The 20,504-nt window shown below is 39.9% G+C and overlaps 2 protein-coding genes across 3 annotated transcripts in view; one reads left to right on the top strand and one right to left on the bottom strand.

Moving 5' to 3' along the window:
• The first annotated feature begins 362 nt into the window (after nucleotides 1-362).
• NDUFB2 (NADH:ubiquinone oxidoreductase subunit B2) lies at nucleotides 363-1,795 on the top strand. The gene is made up of 4 exons (XM_067289863.1): nucleotides 363-455; nucleotides 557-701; nucleotides 774-868; nucleotides 1,714-1,795. Exons 1-3 carry the CDS (start codon nucleotides 376-378, stop codon nucleotides 846-848), a joined length of 300 nt encoding a protein of 99 aa, XP_067145964.1. The 5' UTR covers nucleotides 363-375; the 3' UTR covers nucleotides 849-868; nucleotides 1,714-1,795.
• Nucleotides 1,796-8,811: 7,016 nt separating this feature from the next.
• Nucleotides 8,812-20,504, bottom strand: part of BRAF (B-Raf proto-oncogene, serine/threonine kinase) — an 82,072-nt gene continuing 70,379 nt past the window's right edge. For both annotated transcript variants that reach the window (XM_067307888.1, XM_067307895.1), the window contains 3 exons: nucleotides 18,047-18,181; nucleotides 17,025-17,178; nucleotides 8,812-10,525 (listed from right to left, as the gene is read on the bottom strand). In XM_067307888.1, the coding sequence (XP_067163989.1) occupies nucleotides 10,503-10,525; nucleotides 17,025-17,178; nucleotides 18,047-18,181 (312 nt within the window). In that variant the 3' untranslated portion in view covers nucleotides 8,812-10,502. The remainder of the gene's footprint in view (nucleotides 10,526-17,024; nucleotides 17,179-18,046; nucleotides 18,182-20,504) is intronic.

The raw sequence follows: 20,504 nt of genomic DNA, 5'->3' as shown, positions 1-20,504 counted from the left end.
GTGCACTCTCTGTGGGCAGTGTCATTTTTTCTGACTGAACAGGAACCCCCGCCGAGGACTTGGTTCCGTCTGCGCCGCTCCCAAGGGCTGGGAGCGGTGGGGGGGGGCACGGATACACATGTGTTAACAGCAGGGAGTCGCGGGGAGCCTTGAGGCGCGGAAGGCGGTGGCGAGGAGGACCCCGAGTCACGGCCACCGCCTGGGGACGGAGCGCTTGCCCGGCTCCCCTTCCCACCTCAGCCCCTTCCCCCTCCGCGCCAGCAGTTGGTAGGCGCCAGCCGGCGTGGTGGGCCAATCGCTGTGGCTGTTGTTGGGAGGCGGCCGGGTGACATTGGGGGCGCGAACAGGACGGCCGGTACCGGCGCGACCGCCATCATGCTGGCGGCGCTGGGGCGCTCGGCGGTGGCGCGGCTCCTCCGGGCCGGGGGCGGCGGCGGCGCGGCCGGGCTGCGGCAGTGAGTGCGGGGGCAGCGGGGCCGGGGCCGGAGCGGGGAGGGGAGGAGAGGAGCGGAGTGGCGGGGCGGGAGTGACGCGGTCCCGGTGCGGTGTGTTGCAGCGCGGGCGGCGGGGTGCACATCGAGCCGCGGTACCGGCAGTTCCCGCAGCTGACGCGGGCGCAGGTGATCCGCAGCGAGGCCCTGGCCGGCTTCATGTGGTTCTGGATCCTCTGGCACTTCTGGCACAGCTCGGACATGGTGCTGGTGAGGCCGGCGCGGCGGCGGCGGCGGGGGGGGCCGGGCCTGGCCCCGCTGTGACCGTGCCTCTCGCCGCAGGGCCACTTCCCCTACCCCGACCCCGCGGCGTGGACGGACGAGGAGCTGGGCATCCCCCCCGACGACGCGGAGTAGGCGTTCCCCGCAGCCGCCCGGTACGCCCTGCCCCCACGGGGCGTCCCGCTTCCTCGCCGGGGTCGGAGGAGACTTTTGAACGCTTTTCTCTTTTCTTCCATGGTGCCTTATGGAGGGGACTGCACTTCAGCTGCCTAGCTCTTAAAAGTACACTTACACGGCAGCTCCGATCGTGGCTCGCTTTAAACAGCGATGAGCATAGTTGTCACTGCAGGCGCAGTCCAGACTGTGCAGCTGCTGGACTGTATTTCTTTAAAGCTCCTGATTGCAACAGGGTCAGGGAGTGCATGGCATTGAGCATGGCACTCTGCAACACTCCTTTTCTGTTTTTGCTGCTAAAAGCGCCCCTACTTTCTGCAGCTGCTCACACAGTTTCAAAGGTAAATGTGGCAAATCTGCATTCTACAGAATGCAGATAGTTTTTGCACTTTTACTGTCTGCCCACACTTTTCCTGGGTGGGTAGCTGAAAGCTTGAGTCCTGGTAGTCTAGTTTTGGCAATACATGACTGTGCAATCTTACAACTTTTTCTTTTTTCATGAGAGTTGTAGCTTAATTACTGCCACTTAAACTATTTTATGGGTTTATGCTGTACTATAGACAATGTTCTCCAACTTTGAGACATGCTCTGTTACTAGACAGAGACCCTTAAAATTCTTCCTTCTACTAAGCATTGGTCTTTTTGCTTGTTTTTATTCTTTAATTGCCCTATCACTTAAGCTGCTGTTTCATATTATGACTGTAAAACTTCAAGAACTTCAACTACTGCTGAAGGCAGGAGGGTCACTATTGAGGAGGTCTTCTGCCCTCAGCCGCAGGAGAGTGACTGGCAAAAGATTCTGAGTGTTGTCTTGTGTTACTTGCAGGTTGTGTGGCGAGATCCCTGGAACTACAGCTTTGGCTCTTCTGTCCTTGTTTCAATAAATATTAATTGTAAACAAACTCTAACCTAAGTTGTGCTTTGTTTTTGAATGCTACATGGCTCCTAGGGAATGAACAGTTACAGCTTCAGAGGTGAGGTATTTGAATCTGAATGAGCCTCTGTTGTTTTTCCTTGATAATATAATGTGCTCCCCTTGAGAAGGGGATACATCTACATTCACATAAAGGTTTTTTAAACTTATTTGAGTAGGTAAGAATCCTATCATCTTATTGACTAGGTGGCAGGCAAAGTGGGGGAAATTATACAATTTGTTGATGTTAGAACTGTGATGAAACTAACTTCAAAGGAATTTTTACTGAAGTCTTCAGTATCCTGGAATACCAGCTTCTATAGAAGCAGGTAGAACTGCTGTGAAGAGAACACAGACTAACTTGCACCAAGCTTTCTATAGGGTGAAGGGGAATTTTCCTTGGTGATACAAGATGTCACATTAAATTTTGTGAAATAAAGTCTTTTGCAAAGGTAAAAGTGGCTTAGGGCTAAGCACATAAGGAAGATTTGAAATTGGTTGGGTTATTTTGTTTGGAGAAACAGCTCCATGGTTTTTGCCAGAGCTATGTTCTAAATCAACAAGGTCAAAGTAAATTTGTTTTCACTCCCAGTAAACCACCTTGGTCACCCCTCTGGAACATCAGGGAGAGGATGACTTGTGAATTACATGATAAATAAACTTCTGCTTCAGACTTATCCATGCAGTCAATCTTTATTATAGCAGTATTCTCATATTCACATCAAGTACATAGAACTTTTTGCCTTTTATATAATACAGAGTTCTTTAAATAACTTTACACAGAAATAGTTTTTCTTCAATCTGAATTCAGCTATCAAATTTTAATATGTTTTAAGTCTCCATGCTCTCTAACCAAACTGGACAATATTTCCCATTGTACAAATTTACATGAGAAAAACTCCAAAGTACAAATGAAGGGACAACAAAAGTAAAGGGGGGGGGGAACAAACAAGAAATATAAATTGTATTGGCAATTAAAGGGGAAACTTGAGAAGGAAAGAAGGGGAGTTGCCATGACCTATGTAACAGAAAACTGAAAATAAACATTGTTATGAATTAAAAAATAAATACAAGTTTCAAAACAATTACTCCATTGTAGATTTTAAAAAGCAGCTATGGAAACCTAACAAACACAATTGTTTTAAGTAATTGGACCAGACCTTCTATTTTGCAGTCATAAGCCCCTTGCAAACCTCTGGTGGTTAAAAAAAAAATACAGCTGAAAGGAATGTTGTGTTAGCAGTCTAAATTGGTGGGACATACATTTCATTGCACTAAGAAACAAACCAAAAAAAAAAAAAAAAAACCTGTTTAGAAATTTCCCTTTCCTCTCCTTACTAGATACTTTGCCTTTCATAAACAAGCCTCTGTATTATGAGGTAATGCCATTGCCTTGACTATATATTAAAAAGTCAAGTTTAAAGGATATAGATTTATATACTATCTATATACTCTAAACAAGCCAGTCCTCTCTTATTCCCCCACAGGGTCCAACTACCGCATGCGATACCTTCCATCACTTTTTAATGAAACGTATGCATTGAGTCTTTTGTGGAAAGCCCCCCAAGAGACTGGTGCACCTTTCCTAATCTAGGAAAAGCAGCATGCTCTCAAGTGAAAGAGAGACAGTGCAACTACTGCACAACAGATTACAAACGTATACCTATTCCTTCAAAACAAGGCAGAGTCACAGAAGGCAACAGTGGCCAGTCTGCATGTATGTTTTGACATAGAAAAAAAGGGATCCAATTAGGGTGCTGACAGCTGATTAGCTTTGCAATTGCTAAAGGAAAAGGTCATCCGCCCAGCCCCGAGAGACCATCGCTAGAACTGAAACAGGGAGGTGGGGAGGGAAGTTGCTACCCAAGCAGGCTGGTGTAGCCAAGGGGCTGGAACAAGCACTGTCCTTGCGCTCAGGACAATCGACAGAGCGCACGGTCTAGCTCTTGCATCCAGAAGATTGGTAGACCTTGCTCCAACTGGAGCACGCTCCAGCACTAGTGCCCAAAGGAATTTCAAGGGTGGCAAGGAGTGGCGGGACTTTCCTCAGTCCCACCAAATGAGATGACTGCAAAAAAACCAATGGCATAATTTGGATAGCCAAAACATGCAAGTTGACCACTGTCAGGTTTCCGTCAGTTGAGGAGAAGTTGTGTGGAGAGGGGGGAGGAAGGGGAGGCAGGAAGGACACAAGGCTCATGAAGGAATGATGTGCATATTTTTTGTTTTATGTTTTTTGTTTTTCTCTAAAGGTTCACAGCTTTGAATAAAAAAGCACATTTATTGCACTTACTTACATTTTATTTTAGACAGAGTTAATTTAAATTATGCCCTCACAACCCCCCACCATCCCAAAATAACCCAACACCTATGTTTGGTCCATTTTGCCCCTAGACCCAACATCTGTGCCCAGATGGTGGGCTTCATTGCTTCTCCTAATGTTCCATTAAACTCCCAAACACACAAACAGATTTTCTTTTCAACGAGGGTGAATACACAAATGCAACACAGAATGACATTCATTAAAACAAAAATCAACCATTTTTCAAACCCAAACAAAAAGAATATATAATCTTTTGCTTTTGTGTTTTACTTGCTCGAAAGTAAATGTCACACAAGGCTTATTCTTAAAGTACAGCTGCTGCAGATGCGATAACAAACTAGACAAAGTGACTGGACAGGCCACTGTCAGCTCTTAAGGAGGCTGGATGAGTTGAACACACTGCTGCTGTGATGCTACAAAGCAAATGCCTAGGTAGTTTACAAGTCCCTAAACGCTCCCATCAGCCCCCTTTCTCTTGGCAAAATAGGGAAATAGTTTCCTTATGAGTTTAATCAAAACACACAACCATCACCTTAGGTGAACTTTTAGTGCAAAATATGGGGTAGGTAGAAGGATTCCAGATAGTTCCTGGAATGTTAGTAAAACACTTTTAAAAATTACACTATGATTTATAAAAGGAACAAAGACAAATTAAAATCAATCTGATATTTTGTATGAACTGTGCATTTAGACATAATTTTGTAATTTAGAATTATGTCCAAAGTCTTGTCCCAAAGAAGAAAAGGAAAAGATCTGAGAAAGCACTAACATCAAAAACCATTCTTTTGTCCTTATGGGCAAATAGGTTAAATATGACACTAGTAGTTAGGTACTGCCAGAAGCCTATGTAACAGTTTGAAATTTGAACAAATCAAATTCAAACATATTGGTTGTCCCTCACCTGACAAGATACCTATTATCTCCCAAGGTTAATGTGCAATAACAGAATATGTGACCACTAAACTGGAGCCTGCATTGTTGAGAAATTGCAAGAGGCCTGAAAAAGAACTAAGGAAACCTGCTGATACTTCATAAAACAAAACTAATTGCACCCTCTGGATCAGGAAATTAGTTCTATGCTCTGAACGGTGTGGATTTTAACAACATATCATCAATTTCTCCTAAACTAGCTCTCATTTTTCATCTTTTGTCTCATTCCCTAATGGTACAACTTCAGGCCTCTTCAAAGCTTTACATCACATTTCTTTAACAAGATCTTTGTGTTTGTGGAGCGGGAGAAGGCTTATTTACTTTTAAGTTAAATGAACATCATTTTACTTTCAACAGAGCAGATTTCACGCAGCAGGTTTACTGTAACTGAATTAGGTATCCTTCAATTCCTGGTTCATAGGTATTTGGGGGAACACTCTTTGTCCTCCTTGATCCTTTACATTTGTTTACCCTCTCCAAAATTGCCAATTTAAAGTAATAGCTATATACAAAACTACTGCATGAGAAGTAAACCAAAGCCACTGCTCTAGTTTTAAAGCACCTGGCTTACATTCTGTTGTACTTTTAAGTTGTGAAGGCACATGATCATTTGGCAAACTACAAAGACTGTTTTTGGGGATCCCTACGTAAACCATTTAATAGAGGGTCTTGGTATCTTTCTTTTCTAAATAAAATATATGTGCTAGTTTTCACTTCAACTTACTCTTGGTATTCTCCATATTCTGCAGTTTTTAAACAGCTTCCTCATTCCACAATTTTATAATTATTTACTGCTGTCATGGTACTGACTTCCCTAGTTTCTGTGTTAGCATCCTTGAAACTTAAAGGCAAACAAAAAGTTTTAACAGTTCAGCTTTACTCTGTTCTTTTGATGAGCTTACTTATTAAGATATTTATAATGTGTGCCAAAACAAATATGAAGTGCAAATGCATATTAACAAGGCAGCAGTAAATGGAAAGTTTGTTTGATAAACTTCTATGTAAATGAGTAACAACACTACAGAACGCCCAGCACCTTCAAAGTGAAGCCATAATAGTCCATTTATGCGGCTGATTTTTAACTGGACTTGACTGTACCTAGAAACTTTGCCTGTCATATTATGCTACTGGTGATTTTTTTTCAACAGATAGAAGACACGTTGTCTACAGTACTATGAATAGTTCGTGCTACACATGCTACACTCACAGTCAAGAAGGGAATGAAATCTATAGGCTGCACGGATGTGAAATGTCTGCATGCTTCTTCCCTAAATTCAGCCCTTCCAGTTATCAAAACTTCAACTTAGACTTGATTGTTAGGTCTTTGGGGATCTGGTTTCCCAAATGTTCTGTAAAATGCATTTAGATCACCATACAAACACAGAAGCAAACCTATTTACGTATGATCTTCAGTGTGTTTTTTTTCCTATTGGGGCATTTGTGGGAAGACATGATATTTATCAACAGTTAGCATATCATTCATTTTATGTCATAAAGGCCAAATTCTGCCTCTCATGAGCACAGATTACTCTAAGTGATTTTGAGAGGCCATGATAAGATGGCAGTATTTGGCCTCAGTCTGCATCATCATCAGCTGCTAAAGCATTCAAGTACAAGAAAAGATGCTTCAGGTAAGCATAAAAAGCAGAAGTGGATTCATTTAATGACCTACATGAGTTTAGTGAAAAACAAATGACTAATAAACTAATTGTATCTGGGGCCATTTAGGACTTAATTCATGTGGAAATTACTTGGAAAATAATCAGGCCTCTACGTTCATACTATTTGGTTTAAGCTCCACTATGATCTTCCAGTTCCAGCAAATACACCATAGCAAATAACCATGTACTGATGGGGAAGTGGCAACAGATAACTTTGCAGGTCTCTTCTAACTGTATGGTAAAGGAAGGGCAGGGGGAGGGTGAAGAAGACAGAAGAGGTATGTGTAGGTGTGCGTAGTTAATAAAGACCTCAAGAAGAGGTGGGATTATATAGTGGCAGTTTTGAAAATATTTTATTAGATATTAGATACTGCAGAGCTAAAAGCAACATGACTGTCTAGAAGTATGTCCCAACATGCACACACAAACAAAATATGTACCAACAGTTCCATACTATGGCATGGACACATGGTTGGGACATCATAGGGAAGCTTAAGAAATTTGGTGTGATCAACATGAATGTAGCTGTCATTTCATTTCAATTTACTTCCTTCATTCTACATGGGGCTCGTCTCCCCATTCACTAAAACATCTACAGGGCACTGTTAAGACTGATTCTGAAGGCATGCAAGACATCCAGAGTAATTCCTGAAGGAAAAGATTAAAAAAAAAATCAATTATTTACAAACCAAATTTACTCCAAAGTTTTGCATGAGGATTAAGTGGGACCTTTTAAAGACAAACACACATTACTACAGCTAGCTGGAGGGAAACAAACAAATGTGAAAGCCAGTAGAAACGCATCCTGAAAGGACTTCTCTAAACAGCAGCCAAACAACTTGCACATTCCTCAGGGAAAAAAACAAAACAGAGAAACAAAATAACAAAACAAACAAACCTCAGTAATAAAAACCCCAAAGATCACGTGTTACTTATAAAGTGCTTTGCATGGACAAGGATAGCAGTTTTCCTTGTGCTTTTCCTATGGGCTCAAGAAGCATATTGTAGACTAATGGGTAATGAATCTTCACAAAAATAAGTTCATTTTAAGCAAAGATAGAATGAAATTCCTAACAGTTATATTTTAGCAGAACAGTTTTCTGCTAGCATGGCCTTGTGGAACGAAACTAGGGTTTTTAAACAACCTCTGTGAAACAAATCGCTCTTGAACCACATGTACATGCCCTGGCAACAGTTTCTTCAAAAGAATACTAATTTCCAGTATGCCCTACATTTACAGTTTAGGCCAAAGCCCATACACGGGGTGTAACAACGAGAGGGTTGAAAGGGGAATGAATAGTGACTTCACTCTCCTGGAGTTTATATTTGCAAATATTCTCACCTTCCTGCTGACCACATTGTCCCTAGACACCTTCCACCTCAGTTCAATATCTGTCTTAGATTATTACTATGTTCTGTCACTTCAGCAGCAGCGAGCGCTGTTTCACTGGTCTGCACACCACTGCTCACTTCATTAGCTTCTCCACACTGGAAAGTGGCTATTGCTACTATTTCAATTCTTGCCAATCTCAAGAAGAAACAAACATACAAACAAACAAAAAAAAACCTTACAGCATCTGAAGACCCATAGCAGACAAGAAAAAAGTTGTGCTTTCTTTTTTTTTTTTCAAATGCATCCTGTACACAAAATCAATTCTATTCATGTACCAACATGAATCACTTCATTCTCATAGTGACTATTAAGTCATTCACTATTGCTGTCTTGCTAATGTTTGTGGAATTAATATGAATACACAGTATTTCAGTTATAATTCCCACTTCAGATTAGTCCGGTCCCTATAAATATTCACTGACAAACAAATCAGACTACCAGCAGCACTGCGGAACTCCAGGGTTTTACAAGCATGTTCCACTACCGACGTGCCTTTCTCCCTCAGCCCGGGAGCAACCTTCTGCAGACAGAAGCAGTCCAACTCTCCTAGTGAGGGAAAGACAGCGTCTTCACCCAAGACACACACGTTTAGTAGGGACACCACATTTACGCACATTTAACTCCTTCATTTATTTGTCACGATTTTGTTTACCTCTCTCTCATCCCCCCTTCCCCCCCCACCCCCCTTGCAAAAACCTCCCAGCTTGGGCCAGGTCAGTCCTCCTGCCTCCCGGAATGGTATAAGGCAGATATGAATTCAATTCTGAAAACTTCTGTCTGAGCTTGAATTTCTTTCTAACGTGGTCTGACTTGCCTCTGTACAAATGATTTACATTTAATACCACATACCAGAGAACTCTGCAAACAGATCACATCACAAGATATTCTACTAGAGGCAAACGATGTGCAGAACTTTGATTTTTTTTTTATTTTATTTTTTTTCCTGACTGGGTAACTTGTCAGAAAGCTACCAACCATTTGGAAACCAGGACCGGAGGACAGGAAAACAAAGCACTTGAATGCAGACACCGCCACCTTCATCCTAGTTTGCAAAGTGTACAAAAGGGAAGGACGAACATAAGGGAGGAAGAGATCAAAGGGAAGAAAGCAATGAGAGGAGAAGTAGTCAGCATGGATCCAGCAAGTACCGTTTTGTTTTGTTTTAATCCAACAACTTGCCATTAAGACAAGATGCTCCACATTTACACACACACTTATCAGAGGATGTTTAGTTAACAGGATGAAAATCCTTTAAAAAAAGCTCTCAAAAGTACCAAAACATAATTTTTGGAATGTCTAATTCTAGGGGGTTTTGTATTTGTATTCAATTCAACCTGAGAACTTTTTTCCCCATTTATGAAAACATTACATATTGGTAAGGTACCTGGCATTAACCTGCACCCTCTTTTAAAATAAAACTTTTAAAGTAGGTACATACACCATTCACAGTCTGTATCAGGAATTCTACAGACTTCAGATGCCATAGTAGCATCTCTGATAAATACATTGTATCAGATGATACAAAAGAAAAAAAAAAAAGAGGACAATCTCACCACATTTTTTGTTAACTTCAGTTTGTTGCTGGACCAACAAAAGAAGGATTTACCTAATCCTTCTAAAAGATGCCATATATGCACACACCAAGAAAATACTGGAAAAGGAAAAAGGTTAAGGTTGGTGGTTGTTTTTTGTTTTTTTCGAAAAAGTGATAAAGTAGATCTGAAAAAAGGTGCAGCAGCATCCCCTTTTCCTTTAGATTAACCTCTTTGACTTTAGAATAACATCATCTCCAGCTCCATCACCCCATAATTTTAATTTTACTTGAATAAAACCCAATAATATAGGCAGATTTTGGTGTTTGACATTGCAATACAATGAAAAGGGGATACTGCATTGTCCATAAATCAGTGAGCACACCAGGAAGAAAAGAGCAGAACGGAGGATGATTCTTTTAATTAGCACTCATCAGATATTCAGCCTCTGATGATATGTTGTTAGAGGGAGAAAGCCGACTGGCAGACCATCCAAAGCAAGTCTCCTAAGTTGCAGCAGCAGTTCCATCCCCTCATGCCTGAGCACCAAAGTCAAACCACGAGTGCCCTCTCCTCTCTCCTGGGAATGATGCCAAGGGCACAGGCAGCCATTGTGGGTCTCCGAATGCACGTGGTGTTTTGTGTTGAAGGAGAAACACTGGCAGCAGAGTATTCTGGTTCCTAAAAAGGTACTTTTTTCCCCATTGTGTTGGACTGGCAGTTCCATTCTGCTCCACTTTTAAGCTTATGGATACCTTTTCTAAATTACTTAGGTGTTGAGGAGCAGAATAGAGTTTTGATGTTAAGAAACTGTAGGAACACAAGACTTAAATAACAGAGTGGGTGCTGCCATGGTGCTGTGGCTACTTGAACGCTGCAAATTCTCCTGTAGAGGGAGGACAAGAGCTTGGTTTAAAAAGGTGATTTCAATTATTAGGTGGTCAGAGATTCTCTCCAGACTAGTTGAACATTAGATTAAATATAAAAGATGTTAAAAAAAAAATGCAAACTGTTAAAAATAAAACATAAAAGACTACGTAGTGAAAGAACATTGAATACAGAGCCAGCATATTTTACTGAAAAAAGAATTTCTTAAAAGCAAGCTGTACCCATTCTTCCCAGGACAGAGGCCTGAAAGTTCAAGCAGTGTCTAATTCATCATGGATTTAAAAATAAAATGTGTCAGTTTAATTTCACTTTAAACTCCCTATTGCACATGCATCCAGCTGAAAAGTGACAGTTGCAATAAATGTGTCAGACTGCAGACTAATCTCTACCCTGGTGGAAAACTGGTTTGTAACAAAGAACTATTCTACACACATGTTAACCTTTAAGGACTGTATGCACTAAAGTGCCTGTATTAAAAAATATTAGAACCTGGCTTACACACCAACATAGCACCCTACTGTGAGAGAGAAAAAAAAATTTTTTTTTACAAGATTGGCTATTCACTCCCAGACCAGAAGTTAGGGATCACTAATAGGGAGCACAAGGAAATAGAGCAACCTATACTTACTTCAGAATTACTGAATAAGCAATAATTCTACACAGTGTTTTCCCATGCAATGACCTCAAGACACTCTATATCATTTATTTAGTCTCAGCATGCTGTCAGATATACAGACTCATTTCAAAGACGATGAAACTATAGCACAGAGCAAATTTGCTGCCTAAAGTCTTATGAAGTTTGCCACAGAGCTTTGAACAGAAGCTGAAACTAAGACACTCATCCTCTTAATCTTATGTGTTAACCAAAAATTTCTCTTCCATGCACAAAGAAATTATGTCTAGTAGGATTTTTAGGAACACATGTCCAAATATGCTTAACCAAAAGGACTCAAGAGTGATGGAAAAAAGATACATACATAGAACTTCCCCTTGTTGGGTTTCATATGAATTTTGGGTTAATTTATGCCCCTTCCTTGACAGGATTTTTCAGAGCTCTTTCAGTAGTGAAGGATTGATAAATACATGGAACAGACCTTTTGTTCTGTTCAACGGAAGCACGCGAATACTGTTACATCCAAACAATTGTTCTCTATCTTGGTGTCCTTCCATCTTTTCCAAGAACAAGAGTTGTGCTGATTTGGGTTTATAAAATTTTTATTCTGCATATTGAAAACAAATCAGAAATGTCTCTGCAAAAAGAGATTTAGACTGCTGACACTAACTCGTTGGAATGGCTTGCTCTATAAAGAAAGGAACCAAGAAGAGTGGCCAGCAGTCAGTATGGGGGGTAGGAGGGGAAAAACAGCATGTACAGGGCCTCGTAGGAACAGCTGCTATAGCTGATATGAGGGAACAGGAAGAAAATCAGCAAGTAGAGACAAGAGGGTCCTGTGAGGCACAGAAAATGAGAAGGGAGTGCACCCAAGGTCTAAACTGAGGGTGGCTGGCACAGGGGGCTGTGACAGAGCCCAAGCAAAATACGCCTTGAGAGCCTGTGGTGGTAGCTTTAAGTTCTAACAACATAAGGAGAAAAGGCAATGCTTCATGATGACTCTAATTTCTATTTTACTAGTCCTATCAAAAGATAAGACTCTTGTTCTAAAATACTCTATTTGGTAATTGTTCTTGCTTCTGTCCGGGACACTTCTCCAATTTCCTCACTCTTCACAATACCGTAAATAGCGCCTCAATTTTTGCACTTTTTCTTCCTTTTTCTCTCCCCTCCCCGGCCCCCCTTTTAAGAGGAAAAGGGCAAAAGGTCATCAAGTATTGCCTGTGAGCCTTTTTTTTTTTTTTTAAAAGAATGACATTCATGCTTAGCTATACTTTCAAAACATGCTCTACTTAATTTATTTTTGTCTGCTTTCCTAAACTGCTGATTAAAAATCAATTTATAAACAAGAGATTGCGCCCTCATTACTCATCTTGTCCTTCAGCTCATTTCTGCTAATAGTTCAGCTTTTAATAGTTGTACAGGGATTTCAGAAGATAAAAGATGAACCATTAATTATGAAAGGGCAATGAAAAAACAGGACCAGAAGTCAAGAAGTATTTCAGATAGCACAGTAACTATAAAGAGGTGATTTTCAGACTTTTCTTCCACTTAAGTGAAATCTTAGCAAAGACATTTTCTGTGATAGGCTCATGCTAAATCTCCCATTTCAAAATTCAGGTGCTAATCTGGTCTCAAATCAATAGGTGACCAAATTAGGTAGCATGTTCATCTAACAGCAGGATTATGTTGACTGAACATGTGTAAGGTGTGGTTACCAGTAAGAGCTTTCCTTGGATGAGGAATGTAGATGGCTCTACCTATTTACATTACAGCAACCCTATATCCTGCTAGGTTTTAACAGAACTTTTTGAGGAGCAGCTAAAAAGCGTTTTATGTCACCCTTTCTGTTTTGAAGATGTAAAATATCTGTAGCTGGTTCTTTATCCTCCATAAGAAACCCCATCTACAGGAGGACTCGGACAAGCACAGGCAACCTGCTCCCGAGATATAGGATGCATGCAGTCAGGTGACATAATCTGAACTATAAATTCACTGTTTTCTAACAGGACAGGAAGATCTTGCCCGAGAGCAATGAATGGATGAAACAACAGCTTTGAGAATACATCCGACATACCTTGTCCTGCATGAATAGGATCATCCCAGTTCTGCCCTGCTAAATCTTTGGATGCAGTTCTGCAATGGCCAGTGCCAATCTAAGCTGCAACTACTCTCCCTCCTGGCCTGAGCTGGAGAGCACTGTCCGCCCCGCTGCGCCACACTGGCACCCATCTATCTGGCCCTGAGGCAAGATGGCTCAAGAAGCTGACCTAGCAAATGCTAACCTGCGGGCTGGGGGCAGGGAGATTTTTCTAATGATTTTTGGAGAACCGCTCTGTTGGTGGTGGTGAGAAACCCACGCAACCCTGTGCTGAACTGACTCCTTGTGGAATCAGAGAGTATTTGCCAGTGCAAGGGTAGGAGCCAGGCCATGGCTATTCCATCAGCTTACCATGCTATAAAACCACATATTTAAAAATTTGGGATGCAAAAAGACAAGAGACTTTTTTTATTCATTATGAGATGGACATCTGATGCACTTTTTACATTTTCCCTCCTACCATGCAGAGCTCCAGATACTTGCTTTGACTGGCAACAAAGAAATTCATTTCCAAATGACATATAGCATTTGAAAATCTACATTTCTTATAGAGCGCTTTTGAGTTAGTTGCTACAGTCTTTTCATGTTTGTCATATGCAAAGCAAGTGGACACTACTTCAAATGCACACTCTCAAAAATCTGTACTAAAAAGATTAAGTTATCTCGTGTGTCCACATGATATACTATAAGGGCATGTTCTGAGTGAACCAGCTGCCCCTTGTTCCTGGAAGGATTTAAGATGCAGTTTACCAGGGTCCACTCTGAAAAATGTATGAGTGATCTGGACTCCTAAGGTCACTAAAGGATATATATGACATTTTAACTGTACTCCTTATTCCAGAGTAGATGCCATGTTTTCTCAGAAGGATCCAAATGGGAAGTTTCCCTTCTAGGTCCATGCCAGCTGTGTCCACCACAGTAGAGAGTAACTAACTTATCAAAGGGAGAGTATTTCTACACCAAATCTGCCACCTTGCCTGGATTACACTCACAGACACAGAGAAAAGTATGAAAAAGGCAGTTTTCCATCAGATCTTGTAGCAATCTTCTAGTACGGCTGCTCTTCACTGGCTAAATAAAAATTTGGAACATACTCTGATGTGGATAGCTGGTATCCTCAGGAGGATGTACAGCAGCACTTAGGAGGCTTCAGTCCAGTAGAAGGTACCAAGACATATTTTGTTTCTGTACTCAGATAAGGAGATGTAAAGATAAAAGGAATCTCACATGGTATAAAGTATCCCTCCCAAAAGCCTGGGTCCTCATAGACCTGTTTTCAAGACCTGTAGGCATTTGTTTCTGAACAATACAGCTGAGCTGCAGTCACTTTTTAAGAACCCTAACCAAATCTACAGGTGTATTTAGGCATCTTCCTCCTATACATATTCCAAAATCCTATTGAAACTGCAATTATAAACTACATAAGTTAAATGCCCAAATGCCTTTATGTCATATAATGGCAATGATCATCAAAAAACAGCCTCCTTTTAGGTTTCATAAAAAAATTTTGTAAGAAGCAAAGATCATGTTCTGGTCAAAGATGCAAGAATGGTGCTCAACGTATAAGAAAACCTCAAGTGACACAAGAAAAATTCTAATGCACTGACCACAGATACAGCAGGAAATGGGGCCAAATATATCTAAGGATGGCAGCATTTTTTCCATAATTGTAGTTCCTATAACACTGAAGAACTATCTTAACAACAGCAAGGATAACACCACTCCAAAGAATACCTTGCTTGAACTTATCTGGCAGATCCTAGAAAGAGTAAGACTGGACAGGGCAGTGATGAGGGTTCTGCATTCTCCTGAAACCCAAGGAAGCCTTTTCTGTGTGCGATGCAGTGTTTCTAGATTCTGCAAGAGACTCAGCAGCCCTCCTCTTAGGCTGACTGAGACAGGCATTGTAACCTGCACTGAATACCATTCCCCAAGGCTTAAGAGGCATTTCTCTCAACTCTCTGAAACAGAAAATTTAATGGATAAAAGGAAAAAAATCCACTTAAATCCTGTTTTCATTTTAAGATAGGCCTGCCAAGATGAGGTAGAAGCACCAGAAAGACGGGAAATAGATTTTTTTAAGACAGTAATAACTTTCATCTTCAATAACTGTTTCCATAGAGCTAGATTTCAACATCTGAATTTTCTTCCATAATATAATGAAAAAAGAAAAGTTAGTTTCAAAATCATTCCAAAAGTAGAAGACAAAATAGCCATTAGAATCAGGCCGGAAAAATGTAGAAATTACCTATCTCTCTGTAAACTAACTCCACCTCCTGCTTTAAAAGATTCAGTAGCCAGAAAGAGAGCAGAAAATAAAACTTTTTGAATTTCTGATCTAATACAAAAGCATATTGCTAACAAAAGTGCAAGCTTCTCTATAAAAGCCATTAAGAACACTTCTGGCCCTTGAAGTCCTAGCAAAAACAGCAATAGCTTGCTTCTGGTGCAGAATAATCTGTGAAAATGAAAAGCTTAACAGTTTAAAACAAACAGAAGCCACCTGATTGCAAAATATGCAACAACACGGTTGTTACTGTTTTCATATTTGACACCAAAGATTGATATAACCTGAACCACTACTCTGATTTACCAGTTCCAGAGAAACGGTTCAGAGAAAAATAGTCTTTCAAGAAAGTCGACATGATCTCGATAAGGTTTCTAGCTTTCTCAGTTAGGTATCTAGTCTAACTGACTCACCTCCAGTCAAACTAGCAGCTTTTACATGGAAGTGAAAAAAACAATCCCTCACTGAACAGTATATGGTCAGTAGTACTAATAACAATATTGAAGTAACTAAAATGTTTCATTTTAATGGAGTTCATGCTATAATACTGATTTCTATGAAAACAACTATGTTTTCAAATGCTCTTTTCTTATTATGAGTGTTAGCAGTGTTTTTCTTTTAAAGAATTTGGTTATGCTTCAGACAATTTTTTTTTTAAATTTTGAAGTCCTTGCTAAATGAAGGTTACAGGGATCATTATTAGTAATATTCTTGCAGTTCAGCAAAACAGAGATTCAGAATTCCTTCTATGTTGCATTGTAAGAAAACATCGAGATATCTAAACTATAGCACATCAGAACACGTAGGCAAAAACCAAAAACAAAAAAAACACCCAAACCACCACTCCTCTGCAGGAGGAGATGTTCTCTAAGCAGCACTATTTTAAACCTTAACTTTCAAAATAAAAGTCACATATCACTAAGGTCTTTCTTTGCATTCTGTGTCGTATCTGCTAACTTCTGTTGACCACAAGAAGTTTTGACTGAGCTCAGCCTTGCAGCTAAGTTTATTTCACCTCTTGTTTCCCACATATGAGACTATTACTAACTGAAGAATCTAAAGCCTATTGCTCAAATATAATGACCTCAACTGAAAAAAAAAATGAAGGCAGCTTGAGTAGATTAAAATTAAATACATTACTGAGTAACTAACTCCAATCAGTAAACTCGGCAAAAAAATGACACACAAAGCACAAATGAAAACCAGTGACCTTAGGATGATTGCTTGTTTTGAAGTGACTTTTCCCATTTCTCTCAAGTGACCTTATAATTCTTCTTGTGCCAGCTGTTCCCAAGGCATCCCTTACCAGCACAAACTTTGTGCTTTGCACATCTGATACCCAACATTAGGAAGTGAATTTTCATTCCCTCAGCACACCTTAAAAAATAGCTGGTAGGAACTGAGAACATACATGTGTTGCACACATGGGAACACACCAGCACACAGACACACAGGCACATGCTTTCACATTTCATTTCAGTGTACTGGAAACCCACCGTATCCCCCTGCTTGGATGGGTGTTTTTGGAGAAGCACAAGCATATAGACTAAAATCCTCTGTCTGGAAGCCAGCCCGGTTTAATGAGGGCTCAGATGCACTGCGGTGAATTTTTGGCAATGACCGGGCCAGAAGCTCAATGGAGGCCAGAATCTAAAACAAGTAGAAAATCAGTGATCAGATCTGGTGTTCCAAAGTTGTTAGCAGTCTCATTAAACCAAAGGCAGAACATCAATTAATTAGAGACAAATATTTATACACAAATTTAAACAGAAACATTTAAAAATAGATTAATACTTTGCACTCTGGTATTTTTTTCCTCACAAGCCTGAAAAGGATATTTTGGGAAAACACATTTTCCCCTTTAAAAAGGCATACTGATTTCCCTCTGTGAGCTTTATGACTGTAGTCGCCTTTTCTTTACCTCCTTGTTTATGCACTAGTACCTCTATATCATCACTGCACATAAACACAGCTTTGGAAGTGGTTTGCTTAACACCACTACTACGAAGCCAGTAGGGGGAGCTCAATATTTTTGACACTGATTCTGTATACTTAATAAAAGGTTAAAAAATAACCCTGCTCTTAGAATCCAAGCCTTTCCCAGCATGGATGATAAATCAAGTTTTGTGGCAAAACTATCAGTTTCCCATCATAGTGTTGGGGGACTGGAAGAGGGGTAAAAAGACTTCTGAGAATATACACAGCAAGTTCAACTCTGAAGCATTAGTGCATTACTACAATTATTAATTTCACTATTGCCCAGTAGAACTTCCTCTAACACATAGATGCTTTTCCAACTATACAAGTAATTTTAATACCTGCTTTTTGGATTGAAAATGAACATTTCTAATTAAACAGCATTAACCAGGTACCAAACCAGTACCCTTACAAAGCCCTGTTGGAGCACTCATCAGAAAAACAAAAAAATCTTGAACTAGCTAGTGAGTTCATAATTGACCCTTATTTTTCCTATTTGGATTGTAAAGTCAACTGAGAACCAAAGAGGAACATTTCTCACCTGTGGAAAAAGGGGTCTCTCATCTCTTTTCTTTTTTAAACATTCTGCCATTAGTCTCTTCATAGCTTTTGGACAGTTGCTCCGTACTTTGCTGAGATCTGGAGATAGGTATCCTCGTCCCACCATAAATATTATCTTTAATTTAGGGAAAAAGATGAAGGCGGGAGAAGATGAGTTCATAAAACAAACAGTGTAACAAATAAGGAAAATGATGAATCTTATTGAATTTTTGCTAGACTATTTTAGTTCTAGCAGCAAGTTTTCTGCTCCTAGGAAATAGTATCTGATATTGTAATTGCCAAGTTCCTTGGAGTAATGCTTGCTGACCTACTTGGTACAGAGAAAAGGTTACACTTTTCCCTCCTCCTCCTCTTTTTTTTTTTTTTAAAGAGATTTAGGTGAAACTTCTTGAATACTCATAAACAGTTGCCATTTATAGGAATAACCATCTGAGGAACAGTTCTTGGGTGCCAAAAACAGTTTTAAAAAAGGCAACTCCATGGCAGGAACAGAATACCTAAAAATAAAATACTAACCTGTTTCATATTAGAGAAGTCAACAGCAAGTTCATACTTAAAGGCATTTTAGGAAACATATGGACTTCAAATATATAAAAAAGCCCTTACCTTTTGAAAATAAACTCCTTCACATACTTTTCCACCACAGAACCTTGTTATTTCCATCTGATACTCTCCCCCCCCCAAAAACCAACAACAAACAAACAAACAAACAAACAAAAGAAACCTAATGAAAGATCCATTCATACTGCAGCAGATAATCACCACCTTTTCTGAACAGTCAGACAGACCCAGCAGGTCTATCATGCCTTATTTGTTAATGAAATGTACCTATTTCATATCTTGACACATAGGCAAAACAACATACATAGCTTGCTTGAGATGTTATTTATACCAGTGTAATCCTGTCTTTTTTCAACTTTTGGATTTAGTTGCATCTGGGTTTGCATTGAGAGGGAGCATGAAACTCCTATATGGTTTCTTTATAAATTCCCAAGTGCCAGAGCAATGTTTCATAGTAAAGACTTGCCTATCCTGTCCCTTACTACTTCTGCAAAAAGACTTACCAGCATGTAGGAGTTAGTCTTTTCTAAAGAACTACAGTATTTAACTTGAAATTATTTAAAATCCATCATTATTTTTGTTTCCAATACTTTTTATAAATACATAGAGATTTTACTTTCAATTACATAAAGAGAATGTCACCACAAGAACAGCCCTAATCATTCTATAGAAATCTGTTCAGGTCAGAGACACTATAAGGTGGAACAAGAATGATACTTTGCTCACTGAGAATCTCAGCTGTGAGACAGTAGCTAATGTAGATGCATCAACACAGAGCAGGCAATGTTTATATTCTTTCTGGAAAATAGACTGAGGATGATAAAACTCAATACATCAGGTCACGTTTTGTATGTAGGCTTCACTTGTGATTTAAAATTTGTTTCAGCACTCAGTTCTGGGCACCCACATCTCTAGGGCTCATGATTCAAATCTCAAAAGGTTAAGACAAAACAATGACCAGATGCTGCTTTTAAAAGGCTGTAGCCATCTGGCCAGGAATCTGCACATTTCCCTTCTTTCAAAAGAAATAAAATGCAGAGAAAAGGACTCGCTCCAGATTTGATGAATTGGGATAAAGTGTTCTGACATATATGGAAGCAGCCTTATAGAATGGCATTCTCAGATGAATGTTGCTATGGTTGCAATTCTCAAGCACTGACATTGGAAAAAAACAACAACAAGGGATGCGGACTCAAATACAACATAAATATATCACCACCTAGACATGGAATACTTTGCACCAAAGGCCTTAATGCATAGATCCTATTTCCAGATTAGACAAGAGAAATCAGACAAGCCTTCCTGAACATGGCTATCATATGGAGACATAAAGGTATGGGGTATCACTAGACTTATGGAACATTTGTTCACAATTAAGTAACCTTCTTACAGGATACATACACACTGAGAAGTCATACACTCTATTAAGCAGTGTTTGAGAGATGCTGGAATCCTGAATTTCCATTAGATGGTGCATGCATTTTTTCAAGATTGAAATGAATATAAAACATTCAGTGAAATGACTGCTGCTCCATTTTGTCACTCCTGTTCCTGAACTATTATTCAATGCAATTCAGGAGGAAAAAAAAAGGGGGGGGGGGAGAATAACTGTGAACATATGGAAAATCACTTCTCCTTTGCAGAACTGTTCTAAACCAGATTACTATTAAGTAATGTGTTCTCTCCCTAATAAGTATCCTGGCAACCAGCTCAGAATCTGAAAATCTATACTTGAAGTAAAAAGAACAAAAAATACCTCAAGAAAAGTAGGTCTATTGGTGCTATGTGGCTGAGGCAGATCTAAAAAAATGCAGAAGCGTCATCTCAAAACCATCAGAATGTGCACTTCACAAGGCTAAATCATTCTCTATTTGAGA

Source organism: Apteryx mantelli, chromosome 1 (genome assembly GCF_036417845.1).
Source record: "Apteryx mantelli isolate bAptMan1 chromosome 1, bAptMan1.hap1, whole genome shotgun sequence".
Taxonomy (NCBI): domain Eukaryota; kingdom Metazoa; phylum Chordata; class Aves; order Apterygiformes; family Apterygidae; genus Apteryx; species Apteryx mantelli.
This window is presented reverse-complemented; position numbering and strand designations above follow the sequence as displayed.